This window comes from Gobius niger, assembly GCF_951799975.1.
Source record: "Gobius niger genome assembly, chromosome: 14".
In the NCBI taxonomy this organism is placed as follows: Eukaryota; Metazoa; Chordata; class Actinopteri; order Gobiiformes; family Gobiidae; genus Gobius; species Gobius niger.
The window spans coordinates 21712084-21726920 of NC_136865.1; the positions used below are offsets into that span (position 1 = coordinate 21712084).

General features: G+C 41.0%; 1 protein-coding gene across 1 annotated transcript in view; it reads left to right on the forward strand.

The window, feature by feature from the left end:
* The window catches only part of LOC306973855 (dolichyl-diphosphooligosaccharide--protein glycosyltransferase subunit STT3B), a 162987-nt gene that overhangs the window by 111835 nt on the left and 36315 nt on the right, over positions 1–14837 (forward strand). The window contains exon 7 of the mRNA XM_079570917.1: positions 6508–6654. Coding sequence (XP_079427043.1) covers positions 6508–6654 — 147 coding nt within the window. The remainder of the gene's footprint in view (positions 1–6507; positions 6655–14837) is intronic.

Below are 14837 nucleotides of genomic sequence, written 5' to 3' on the forward strand. Positions count from 1 at the left end.
ATGGGGAACAGAAGATGAGGTGCTGGAGGTCCCGTCATGGGAGGACAAGCCCCTACACAGCATGTACCACCGAAACATAACTGAAGTGGCGGATATACAGAAATCCTACCAATGGCTAGACAGAGCCGGACTAAAGGACAGCACAGAGGCACTCATCATGGCTGCACAGGAGCAGGCCTTGAGCACCAGAGCAATAGAGGCCCAGATCTACCACACCAGACAAGACCCCAGGTGTAGACTGTGCAAAGAGGCCAATGAGACAATCCAGCACATAACTGCAGGGTGTAAGATGCTGGCAGGGAAAGCTTACATGGAGCGCCATAACCAAGTGGCTGGTATAGTGTACAGGAACATCTGTGCAGAGTATGGGCTGGAAACTCCAAGGTCAAAGTGGGAAACACCTCCAAAGGTGGTCGAGAATGACCGAGCCAAGATCCTGTGGGACTTCCAGATACAGACGGACAAAATGGTAATGGCGAACCAACCGGACATTGTGGTGGTGGACAAAGAGCAGAGGAAAGCCGTTGTGATCGACATAGCAATACCAAGCGACTTCAACATCAGGAAAAAGGAACATGAGAAACTAGAGAAATACCAGGGGCTCAGAGAAGAGCTGGAGAAAACCTGGAGGGTGAAGGCATCTGTGGTGCCCGTGGTCGTTGGGGCACTCGGGGCAGTGACCCCCAAACTGGAGGAGTGGCTCCAGCAGATCCCAGGAAATACATCAGACATCTCGGTCCAGAAAAGTGCAGTTCTGGGAACAGCAAAGATACTGCGCAGAACCCTCAAGCTCCCAGGCCTCTGGTAGAGGACCCGAGCAGGAGGAAAAAGAGAGACCGCCCGCGGAGGGCGAGGAAGAGTTTTTTTTTTTTATATATATATATATATCTCCCTTCGCCTTTTATATCAGCGTAGTATTTACACTCACGGACAATTAATAAGTAAAAAAAAACGCAACATGCTACGACACCTGCAGTGGCGCATATGGCCTCTAGGGGCAAGAGTTACTTTGTACTGCTTTAAGGCGTTGAGAGCCAAAACCGGTATTGGTTCAGTATTGGTGCAGCCCTAGTTCTCAGTTGTTGTCAACCCATCGGCCACATTTAGGTGGAGTCAAAGCCTCGCTGGAAATCATTAATGAATGTAGGAATTAGCGTATGAAAGTGTCCTCTGAGCTAAATGCTAAATCATATTCAATTTCTGCTTTTTGGGGGGTTGAATACACTTCAAATGCCCACTTAATATCTTCTTATAATATGTTAACAATAGAGAAGTGATATAAATAGCATGAAACGAACATGTCACACCTTGCCATACTTTAACATAGGGCCTGGCTTCACCATTCACCCGTATGGGCATAGGACGCTCAATTTAAACGGGTCTGCTACGCCATTAGCTGACAGATGAATGCATTTGTAGGAACAGGCTCAGATCGCCAAAGGCATTTCTGTGATTTCTATGTTGGCAGTGTGAATCTCGCTCAGCATGCTTGGAATTGGAAAGCAGACAGTTCGAGCCCAGCCTCCACTCATATGCAACATCTAATCTCAGTTACCACTAGCATCAATGAGGTGAATATTTCTGTAGTGCCGGTATGTTGAGGAGGGAAGTATTTGTCCACTGCAGCCCCATAATGACCTCCTTCGCACTTTGTACCTTTGCCAGTGAGTATATATATTCAGTAAAAACCCAGAGAAACCCGTCGTACTATAGTGTGATTTTTACATAAGCTCCGGCTTCGTTATCAAAAGCACCTGACAGCAGATACAGGTTCTGGCTGCAGCGAGTCCCAGCGCACTGACAGCCGCACACAAACCCTTCCAGGAATATATTTACAAAATGAACACAAACATATGCATCGGCGTGGGCTTCAGCTCTGTAAGTACTTCGCATTTTTCGCTTGTGGACAGTTTATTAAAGCTTGTTCGTTTTTGCCCCTCAACAGCGGGCCCATCTGCTCACTGACAGTGCGGGTGGCTGCTTTCGTTTCGGTCCAGATTGAGAGAAGACGAGTCATGAGTGGCTCTTCACAAACTCCAAAGCACCTTTTCACTAGCGTTTCCTTTGCTTTGGCAAGTGGAAAACATGTTATTTTTCAGAGTTTTTGGCAGCGATACAAAGGGTTCAGTGTTCTTAACCCTCTATTCATTCCCGTGTTAATTATGTCAATGTTGTTTTCGAATACAGAAAAGCAAATCTATACTCGGTGTTAAGTGGAGGCTGTATCTTTGTGTTTCATGGGAATTAATGGAATTTCTCCAGACCTAAAGTATTATGAAGGTTCCCAAACAGCTATGATTGAAGGCAATGAGACTGGCCTGCAGTTGTAGGCAAGTTTGTTTGTTGCCGGGTCCATTTTTGGTCAAAATACAAAGGGCTTAAAATAGGTGAATACTTCAATGTTACAGTGACATTTTTGATTTTCACGGGTCTCTTCAGAAAATGATATTTCATTGCTATAATATCAGACTTGGGGCTGGACGATATTGTTTTCTCACATTTATCGATCAATTTGATTTGATTTTCTTTTCATATTTCAATAAAAACATGTGATTCATGAACTTAGACCCACTTTCTATACAAACCTCAGCTCAAACAAAAACAAATACTTTTAATTTAACACATGAAAATTCTCTCATACAAACTACTAAACTAGGTGCTGTTTCTCCCACAGACATTACAACTATAAAGTCCCATGAGGATTAATAATAGTAATGCATTGGTATATAGCAGTTTTCTGGACACTCAAAGACGCTTTACATTGCATTATTCATTCACTCCATACTTGGTTATGGTAAGCTCTTATTGTAGCCACCGCTGCCCTGGGGTAGACTGACAGAAGGCTTCCTTGTGTTACCAAACGGTCTCCCATCCAAGTACCGACCAGACCCGACCCTGCTTAGCTTCCAAGGCCTGACAGGATCGGGCAAAGGAAAAGCGATTATTGAGATTGACTTGAACAGAGACTGCAATTTGGATTAAATCTAGAGTAATTTCCCTGCCATAATCAGACTGCAACATAATCAAGATAAAGTAAGAGGCCTGTCAGACCTTCTACATATTTAGTCATTTAGTTGCTGGCTCACATCTTTTACATTTTTCCATAATGGTAAGTTGCAAACTTTCTCATGTTTTTTTGGCAGCGTTACACAAGCTTCCTGTACCTTCTCCTTGATTCACCTTATTGTGGAAGTGGGAAGTGTGCCGTGGTGTCGCCATGGTAGCAGCTGCTCCGAACATCTGGTCGGAGCAGTGAGGAAGGAGGCGCAGTGGGAGTCGGGAAGGAGAGAGAGACGGAGGCACGAACCTGTCTGCCCCGCTGAGATGTTACCCCCGCGTGTGTGGGACAGGCGCGAAGAGCGAAGGAGGGGGAGGAGTGACAGTCGTGTTAGCACCGGACGAATATATCACAGACAAGAGGCTCACCTTTGGGATAGGTGAGAGAAGAGGAGAGGGGGGATTTTAATCAAGGGTTGTCACAGTGTGAGAACCTCTAAAATAAAGCAATATAAAACTTAGATGAGATAAAACTTGGATTATATGGGGTGGAACAATCTTTGCTGAAGGATTGTTGGAGTCATTTGTCAAAAGTATAGATAGCATATACAGCCTTAAAGGGACTATAGGGAGTTTAAAAATGTTAAAACTATGTATTTTCCTCCCCCTACATGTTCCAGCCATGTCCTAATGTGTAGAATGAGCTCAGACCTGTTCACCACAACTGCCTCTAAAATCCTGCACTGTCACACAGAAAGGTGTCACTTCGGGTCCGAATTGCCGTCATGCACGAGCTTAATATAGAAGGTGCAGTTACACATATGGCCTGAGGCGGCAGCAGTGAGTATAAAATGGCGAACTTGCATCCAGCCCCTTTAAACTCGCAGTTTTAGGAATTTAGAACTAGGGTTTGAATTTGAGCCAACAGTGATCTGTTTTATTGACAAATCCTAACATTGATACTATTCATTGCAAATCTTTATAAGCCAAGATGAGAGTTTGGTTTGGTCAGGGAGGTCTAAAAGATCATGGACACAGTATGAGAGACTTTCATTTTATTATTTCCTTTTCCACTATTTTAGAATAAAAACAGTTCAATTCTTTCTATTTATTACCTAGCCCTGCCTTTTAAATATGTATTGTAAATCACTGAACAATTGTATGATTCATTTCACGTAAAAATCTCTTCCTCTAGTGCAGTGTGTTGCTTGAATATAGTATTTTAAGCTTCAACTGTCATCTAGGGTAAAATTCTTCTAAATTGATAATGGCTTTGTGCTGTCATGAAAAGGTCAGGAATTGATTACAAACTTTAAATGCTGTACCAAATGAGCAACTAAGCGCCCCTGGAGTTGATATTTTGGCCTTTATCCTGCTTCAATCCATAAAACAGCACGGCAGCACAGCGGTTAGTGCTCGTGCTTCGCAGCTAGAAGGTCCGGGGTTCGGTTCCCACCTGGAACGGGGCCTTTCTGTATGGAGTTTGCATGTTCTCCCGGTGTCTGCATAGGTTTCCTCCGGGTACTCCGGTTTTCCCTATACCACTAAAAACATGTACAATAGGCCAGGATGAAGAGGCCAGGAGAGTGTGAGTGTGGGACAAAGCCTAAGACTACAATCCAGAGTGATGTGTTCATTAACATGCACTGTCCCGACCAAATAAACCAATAAATAAATGGATGTATGTAGGTATAAAATATTTAATGTGGGATTTTTAATTATAATAAACTACAATACTTCACCCGGAATGAATTTAATAAGAAAGCACAAGTTGGGGTTCCACACAGACAGAGGCATTTTTTTTTTAAAGAACCATGCAGTTTCTGTTTAAACCAAATCAGCAGCAAATCTGGTATTGACAAAACTAGCTTTAAGATAAGAGATAAGATAAGATAAACCTTTATTGATCTCACAAAGGAGAAATTCACTTGTTACAGTCGGCGTTACTTCACAGTCTTATTGTACAGTCTGACAGCAGTGGGGATGAAGGCTTTGCGGTAGCGCTCCGTCCTGCACTGAGGGTGTCTCAGTCTGCCACTGAGAGAGCTGCTCAGCTCTTCTACAGTCCCGTGCAGTGGGTGGGAGGTGTTGTCCATGATGGAGGTGAGCTTGGCTAACACCCTCCTGTCCCTCACCTCCTCCACAGAGTCCAGGGGGCAGCCCAGGGCGGAGCTGGCCCTCCTGACCAGCTTGTTCAGTCTGTTCTTGTCCCGCTCTGTGCTGCTCGGGGCCCAGCACACGGCAGCGTAGTGGAGAGCAGAGGCCACCACAGAGTCATAAAAAGTCCTGAGCAGAGGCCTGCTCACTCCGAACGACCTCAGTCTCCTCAGAAGGTGAAGGCGACTTTGGGCTACATGCAAGTTGGCCATTTTATGCCCACTACTGCCACCTCAGGTCATACGTGTAACTGAAGCTTCTATATTAAGCTTGTGCATGGACGAACCCAAAGTAACAGCTTTTTGAGTGATTGTGCAGGATTTTAGAGGCAGTTGTGGTGAACAGGTCTAAGCTCATTCTACACCTCAGGACATTGTTGGAACATTTAGGAGGAGGAAAATACATCATTTTAACATTATTAGACTCTGTATAGTCCCTTTAAGTCAAAAACATTTGTATACTTGTTTTCTATGACTGAGTGTCAAAAGTAATGTGATACATGGCTTCCGATACAATACAGACGTACTGCGATATTGCAAACAATATGTTGTGACATCACACACAATAAAAAGCGTCCAGGTCTGCTGAGAGCTCCATAGATAAACACTGCAAAAAACCTACCTTCATCTGAATCTCCTGCTGAAATAACAACAGATTAAAGGAAAACAACTGTTTTACACCTAATGCGAACATTATATCTCACCCTTTCTCCAGGTAGAATGAAGATATTTTTATCTTTGAAATTAGTCTTCATTGTGTATGAAAAAAGATAATTAATCCCAGAAAAGCATCACTAATGAAAATCCAGAGTAGATGTAATATTTCTTTGTGATCAGATAAAAGAGATCCTTGTCGGCTCTACAACAGGTTAAAATCAGCTGAATCCCATCATAGTGAAAGGGCTAAAGCTCCGTTGGACCAGGAAGTAGAGCAATTTCATCATTACTGAACAAACGTATATTTTGTCCCTGCCTTACTAATTATCTTTCCATACTTTTTCTTGGAAAATTCCCATTTGCATCCCTAAAAACCAACCACGGCGGTCTAGGCAGACGTTTTCATAGTGGATGTGAAGTTTCTCCAAAGCTGAAAAAGTGCGTTTATTTTGCCCGACATTCTTCATGCATTACAAATAGTGTGTCCTCCCTTGGTATTTTCTCTGTTGCATCTGCGTGAAGAGCCCGAGAAGTCTTCACACACTCTGCTTTGTCGAAGGCGCCAATTTGACGAGTGCGCTTCCTGGTCTCCGTGAAGCTCTGCTTTGTTCACCGCGGGAGTCCGACGTTAGATATCCCGCCTCTGTCTTCTCTGGATTGTGATTGCCTCTTTGTGTTTTTTTGCTTTGTGTCCCAGGTGTGTTCGCGCTGCTTCAAGCCTACGCCTTCCTGTTGTACTTGAAGGACAGATTGACCAAACAGGAGTTCCAGACGCTCTTCTTCCTCGGGGTATCGCTGGCCGCCGGCGTCGTCTTCCTCACCGTCATTTATCTCACATACACAGGTGAGTGGGCTTGTATTCATGGGGGGGGGTCGTTTGTTTAGCCATAACATTATGACCACTGATGTTTGTAGAGAATAACAACAATTGTCTTTTCATCATGGCACGTTTGTGGGTGACAAGTGAACATTCTGTCTAATCAAAAGTTTAAGATTAAAAACAGTAAAAATATATATAGCATATTCTTGACATTTGACGCTCTTCTTCAGACATTGAGTGCCAACAATCTAGACCATTTTTCATGATATTTGTAGGACCACAGCTATGACATTCTATGTCATAGCTATGGACATATGCTATGGCTCGTTTGAAAGGTGAGACTCTAAGCTCTCCATAGGTGAAAACAGTTTAATTCTACATGTCTCTGTTTCTGAGAAATCCTAAGCTAAACAGAGGATAGTTTGGATCAAAATCACTGTTTTTTCTAGATTCTGAGATAATTAGTGTTTTATCAAACCCTCTCCTTCCTGATTTACTCCTCTCTCCTCTCTGGACAGACACCAACGTATGTGAAGAGGCAAATGCCTAATATCTCGTTTCAAGTCAATTTTCAACGACCACATTGTTGACACGTTTTGAAACAGCAAATGCATCAAATGCTTTTTTTTTTATCGCGTCTGCATTTAAACATTAGTTTTTTGGTTTCTTTTTGAAAGACACTAGGTAAAGACAAACAAAGCTGTTTAAATACCTTATGCGTTTGAACAGCTTTGTTTGTTTTTACCCAGTGTCTTTCAAAAAGAAACCAAAAAACTAAAGTTTATTACTCAAGAAGACATAATGAATGTAATAAAAGAATTGCATTTAAACAGCCTGGTTCTCGGTTTAAAGACTTCAACAGGATGTTTCTCAGCCGTGCTTGGGCCGATTTTTACCATTTCAAAACTCAGAGAAATGTTAAAATCTCACTTGTTCTGCTGCTTTGTCAAACGCACTCCAGAGAGCGAGAAGAAGTGTTGCTTTTACAGCTGTAGCTATGCAACACCACACCTCGCGGAGTTAAAAAAAAAAAGAAAAGAAACCATAATATATATATAAAAAATGTCCAGATTGTGACTCTTCACAAGTTTTTGATCGGCATTTATTTCACTTCTGCTCATCACAGAGCTACCAAAATCACACATAAGGTGTATTAGAGTGTCTAGTTTCCCCTGCAAAAACAAGTTTTTCCATTTTTGGTACTCAATATTTCATTGGAACCTTTTAGCTTTATTTACAACATGCATTTGCTGTGTCATTGTTTTGATAAGCTTTTGCAATGTTAAAAATGAATTTCTGTGCTCAATTATTCACCAATATTACCGTTTTTGCTTATGGGAATGTGGAACCAGTGTGCAAAGTCTTCTCCTGCACATCACATAAGGCCTGAACTACAGTGACATGTGATGCACATTTGGAGTGAACCCTCTGGGTCATTGTACCAGCTTCCTATAGTAGAATATGCATTAGAATCTCTGTACTTAAGTTTAAAAAGAAAAAGCCACATTTCCTTTCCTATAAGATACGAGCACTGTTAATATATCAAGTTCAGAGCTGCGGGCGTTTAATTCTCTGTAATATTTTATTTATATCGCGAGCCAGTTAGCGGAGCATCCCTGGTGCGTTTAGTTGCACACACAACATTTTTGAAAACACTTTTGGGAAAACTGCTGCTGACTTAAATCCTGCTCAAGCCCTCCATCTGTTTCCCAAAGTGTTGAAACGCCTTGGCTCACATTTGCAGGATTACCGGCCCATTTGGAAAGGGTCAGTGGAATAGATTGAGTCAAGCGCCAGTTAGAAATTAGTCATTAAAAATCAAGTCTTTTATGCACTAGAGTTGAACAGTATAATGCTAATAAATGATGGTGTATCTAGTGTGTTTAAGTGTCTATCGAGCTGAGCTGATTCGTTGATCTGAGTCAAAGTGCTGCTGCGCATGTGCAAATTGTTCTTGCATGAAGATGAACTGCATTGACAGTTTCTAACAGAAAAGAGCTGCCACCTGCGATTGCACTTTGTTCATTTTTCAAGACTAAAGAACAGTCGTATTTTTACTGTAGCAAATGTATCGCTCTATCCTCATAATTCAAAACCTTCAAGCCGTCTTTCAGAAACTCGACAGGGCTGTTTTTATGGTTTTATTTGCTGTTTCCTCATATAGTTAGAGAATAGGCAGCCTACTTTGACAGGCAGATGTCCATGAATTGATGGTCCTGCTGTATTTTTAAACACTGTGAGAATCTGGTTGTTTCTGTAGTTTGACAGAAGTTGAAGAATGACTAATGTAGTGTAATGTCTTAGAAATTATGAGCAGTGGATTTTGACAGATGCCTTTATTAATGGAATTTATCCATGTAAATGAGTGTTGGCTCACGAGCCCAAAGCAGAGCAGGCTGTGCCTTTCCTTTCAGAAAACACTTGAGCTTTTCAGTGAGGGCAGCTCATCAGGAACGTTACAACAGACGGCAATGGAGAGTCGTCCAATTTACACTGTCCTGGAGTGTGACATACTATTATCATATTCTTCCACAATGATACATTATCATATTAATGTCTTTTGATCTAATTTACAAAACATATGGTGTGTATCATTTACACTAGACAGTTAAAAAACTCCCTTTAGATCAGTGATTCTCAATTGGTGGGTTGCTTTGGGCTTTGTTTTGTTTTTCATCTGAAACTGCATGGAAACACTACTGGAGTTTGCTAAAGTGAATGTTATTCGGTTGTTTTGATCATAATGTCAGTCTTAAAGGGATATTTAGGATTTTTGACATAGGGCCTCATTTCCTAGTTATACAGAGTGTCACAGTCAATTTGCAATAATCAAAATGTTGCATGATAAAGGATTTTCACAGATTTTGCAAGAACAATATCTTTATGAACAGGATTATGTCACACACTAAGTTTATGAAATAACCAAAATAGTAGAGCTAAATAATCTAAAGGAGTGGTTCTCTAGTGGTGCGGCTTCGGGACCCACCATTACTCGAAGACGACAAGTCGCAACCCAAAGAAAGATGTCATTTCTGATAAATACGATATTTTATACCATATATGACAAAGTAGATTTTCCTTTAAAGGGATATTTCGAGTGTTGCTGATTTCTGGAGACGTTTTTTTTTGTAATTCATGCAGTTCTTATATTTGAAGAGTTTCGTGCTGACTAGCCATATAAATGTCTGTGTCGATAGAATAATTTTAACCATTTTGCATTTAAAATAACTTATATTTGAGCAGCATCAGTATCGTGGTTGTATAAGCTACGCGGCGGCGGAGTGATCTGCTAGAAAATAGTCCCTCAAAATGCGATCATTCATGTGATGCAAGGTCAGTTATATTCCTAAAATTATTCTATCGACACAGACATTTACATCATTAGTCTGGCGTTATAAGTGATTTGCCTCTGCATGAATTACAAAAAAAATATCTCCAGAAATCAGCAACACTCGAAATATCCCTTTAAAGGAAAATCTTCTTTGTCATATATGGTATAAAATATCGTATTTATCAGAAATGACATCTTTCTTTGGGTTGCGACTTGTCGTCTTCGAGTAATGGTGGATCCCGAAGCCGCACCACTAGAGAACCACTCCTTTAGATTATTTAGCTCTACTATTTTGGTTATTTCATAAACTTAGTGTGTGACATAATCCTGTTCATAAAGATATTGTTCTTGCAAAATCTGTGAAAATCCTTTATCATGCAACATTTTGATTATTGCAAATTGACTGTGATATTATATTGGTATTGTAAGTTATTGTGGCAGATTTAATGTCAAGAGACAACATTAAGGCACACAATCAACAATTACAAATCAATAAAATACATAAAGAATAAAAAATACTAGTTATTGTATAAGTTAAATGCCATAGACACGTGAGCCTGGTCTTGGATCTGGCTTCACTCTTTTTAAATTGCTTCCTATGATTTTCAGTCTCGTTATGTTCGTCATATTCTGGTTAAATGCTTGTTTGACTGTCGCGCGATAGACTAAAATAATAACACATTTCACAAATCAAAGCCAGGCGGAGGTTTATATACAAATGCGAAATGGGGGAAAGTTGAGCCGTAACAGTTGGACACAAAGGAGATTTGTTGCTTCAGCCTCTTTGAACCCACTCAAACATCCACAGATCCATGTATTTATTGGTGTTTCTGTTCCCCCGGGGCGGACTTTGAATCGAGGGACATAACAGAGAGATGGAAATGATTTGAAAAGCTCAATTAGGTCCTAATAATTGCCTTCTGCTGTAAATGTTCACATTAGGTAAATTTGTATAACCATCTAGTATATGGCAGTAATTATTTTTAAACTGTATTGCAATGGTTCATAAACTGTGAAATGTGAATTGAGCCAAACGTTTATTATTTCAAAGCAGTGCAGAATGATTATGGATCACTTTTCTGCAGGAAATCTCTGGTGGACTTTTGCAGCTTTATATCATAGAAAGTTCACAATATGAATAATCTGAAAATACACAAATACAAGCCTCATAGTTTGATATTTTTCGCAATTTCTGACTAAGCTTCGAACTATTGGAATGTTAAAGTTCTATCTGTGGTTTAATTCAGATGCTTGTTTTTATCTCTCAAAGTTTCATTCAGTTTTTGACAGAACAATGTACTGACACTAAACCCAACCATCATGTCACTCTCTGTGTTCTGGCCTGCAACATGAAGTATTATCATTGATCGTAGACAGAGGTTGACAAAGGTTCTTAATCTGTCGTCTATACTCGATTGCTCTATTGTTGATGAAGTTTCGTTTCACCTCAAGAGGCTTCGTCAGCAAACTAAACATTTGGCAGCAGGCTGAGTATATATGTGCAGTAACATTCAATTTTGGTATCACTGAACCTGTTCTATATCAGTGGTTTCCAAACTTTTCAGTCCGCGACCCCCAAAATGACTCAACCAATAACTGGGGATCCTCCTCAGTAAAATGTAACTAACATTTATCATGATTTAAGTAAGTTTGTATTTGTGTTGTACAAGCATACAACAAAATAGTGTTCAGGTGTTAGTCCTGAGCTGCCGCGAATGAGCTGCACTGTCACTGTGGGTCAACCTGACCAGCGTGTTCATGGAGGTCAGAGGAACCTGACTGGCTGAATTTAGTCTCCTCTGATCCTCTGAAACGGTCCAGCGCCTCCCCGGTTTGTCCCTGTTTCAGAGCGTGGTGTCCTGCACTAGTCAGCTCCACCTCCTCCTTCCTCTTCCTTCTGCGCAGCTCTCTCCGCTCCACAACAGTCTGAGAAGTGCTAAGCATGAGCAAGCTATGAGTCTCGCCCGGATACCTCCCCGTTTGTCCCTTTTTTGTTTCCTGTAGCGCCTCTTGTGACGCCTCCACTGTGCTGCAGGTGTAGGGGTGTCTTTTGGTGCCTCTTCAGTGTCTCAGAAGAAGAAATGTATATATCTCAAATGGGTTTAGCTGATAAGCTGCTGTTTACTTTTAAAAAGCTGCTTTCTTCAGGAGCATTATGGACTCTTTGCAGCCACCGAACCCCACAAAAACACAGCAAAGACGTACAAAAGTATCCAGTTAAAGTTTCTATTAGTGTTGTTGATGTGTCTTGTCTTGTCACTTAAAATCTGAATTCATTTTGTTCGTTTGGATACTATGTTTTGCCATTTGGCTTAATTTCACTAAAAATACATACATTTCTATATCAGACATGTAAAAAATGTCTCTCAATCATCTTCATTTTCAGTTCCAATTCATCAATTCAGTGTCCCGTGACCCCCATTTTGGAAACCACTGTACTAGATAGCTATACAGCCTGCCGCTAAAAGATCATTTGTTGTTGATGAAGCCTCTTGACATGAGGGAGAATCATCCTTCACATCAAGCGAGCCTTTGTCTACAGTGGTGATGTGCCGCTGAGAGCCTCCACAAACATTACTAACTTGAACAATATTTCCCGTGTATCTAACTAGTCTGTCGAACAAAAGGCTCGTCAACTCAAAAACAGATTCATAGTTTCATATTTTCCCCTCACAGATTTCTTGCAGACATAGTGTACTGAGACCAAGCTGTCAAACCGTCACACTTCACGCCGTCGGTATTGGCACGTTACACGAGCATCAGCGATTGGTCAGTGCGCAGCGTTGACACCGACACTTTTGCGTCTGGCGCTGGCATTTGTCTGATTGAGTTGTGCGAGCGCGGGGAGGTTCTGGGGCGCTGCCAGGATTTTAGCATCGCGGCTTCGCTCCGTTAGACTTTTTCATCTCATAAAGTCTGCCTCAGTTCTCCATAGTCGAGCGGGTTTAAGCTCAGAGCCAGGCATCGATCGCGTGGATCAGTACCGTCCTTTAGCTCAGGCTTCAAAACAGCTGCCTCATCCACCGCTGCCTCCAAAATGTCTTTCTTCTGAGCTTTTAGCTGCATTTTGTTCGATACATCAAGGGTAGGGGCTTCAGAAGTGATCAATTATTCAATAGTCTTAATTCTTGCGTAACAGTTTTTATAGAATTATTGTGGTGATTTATTGAGCGAACATATCTATGATCCAAGAGTAAACCGAAATGAAAAGTGTTTTTGAGGCCACAATAACATTCAGAAGGTTTTATGTAGGATTTTATCTGATCACTCACTGTGAGGGTGTGCCAATAGGCTGCAGGATTTAAAGGATTTACAGTCACAATGAGAAAAGGGGGGAAAATGAAGCTGTATCCCCCCTTCTGATTGGACCTGAAAGCCACTTCTATTTACCAGTGCCTGTGACTGACGGGCTGCTTCACTGGACGGCTCGCCCCATTGGTCAAAGTTATGGCACCAGGGGATTCTGATCAGTGGCTCAATTTGATGCAACTTGAGAAAAATATAATTATTGAACATTACATTACATCAAATTGCAGGCTCATGCGGCAAATTATATGCAATCTATTAAAGTTGTAAAAAACCTTTAAACTTACAGACTATCACTAAGTAAGTTTTCTTATGTTTTATGTTGAAATGTGATTAATTTGACAATGTGCCTTCCCTTATGAAGAGGTGAGAACTGACAGCAGTGACAGGAGATATTTTATCCTTTTGTTCCATTAAATTTGAACAAAACGTTTTTTTGTTGTTGTTGTTTTTTTTCAAATCATGTCAAGGTACTATACCTGATTTATGAGGTTTTTTTCTGTTGCATGAAACATTTTATGTCGACCTTTAATATATTGCATTAGTCTTATATAGCACTTTTCCAGACGCTCAAAGTTGCTTTACTAGGGTAGACTGACAGAGGCAAGGCGACCAATCTGTGCCATCGGTCCCTCCGACCAACCACCACCCACCCACTCACTTACTCACTACATTCACCCAGGCTTCCTGGTGTTACCAAACGGTCTCCCATCCAAGTACCGACCAGGCCCTTCCCTGCTCAGCTTCCGAGGTCTGACGCAATCGGGAAAAAACATCTAATTAAAAAGCATTTGTATCCATTTCATGAACTCGCAGGCTACTTTTCTTGCATTTCTGTGAAAGTGACCCTGCAAGCTGTGAAATGTGCCTGTAAACTCATCCATGTGAAGAATTGGGATTCTATATTAGAAAAGTTTTGAATGACAATGGACCACAACTAACATCTAATAGATTTCTCTTTCAGTGTTGTAAACATAAAATCAGGTGTAGGGCCTTAAATATCAGGTCGTCTCAGAAATGTTTGCACATTTTTACAAGTTACGCACTTTTGTTCATGCTTTTGCAAAAAAAAAATGTTTAAAAATGCCAGTCTTTAACTTAATATTGTGCAGCCATAATTTATATTTTTGAGTGCTTTCTTGTGTATTTTAATTTGAATGACCCTATGAGAAGATGTAATGTTGACCTGGCTCGTGAAAATGAGCCTTCCCTCATTATGCGCCCTGTGTTTCTTCTTTCAGATAGTCCATGACTCATTTGTCTTGCCTTGGCCTTTGTTAAACACAATAAAATTAATTTGCTTGCGTGTTTTATGCGGTTTCCTTCGCAGCAACCTTGAGGACAAAATGTTCACTTGCTTTGAAATTCATCCCACCCAGAAACAAGTGCGCAGTGTCAAAAATAATCCGTTATTTACTTGCCAGTGGTCACAATGTTTTGGCTAATCGTTTTATTATGAGTGTTCTCTTTTTAACTCAATAGAAAATGTATTCATTGCTTTTGTCTGTGCCGTGCGCTTGTGTTTGCGCCCCGGAGCAGCGTTCAAACTGAAACGTTTCCAGATCAAAGC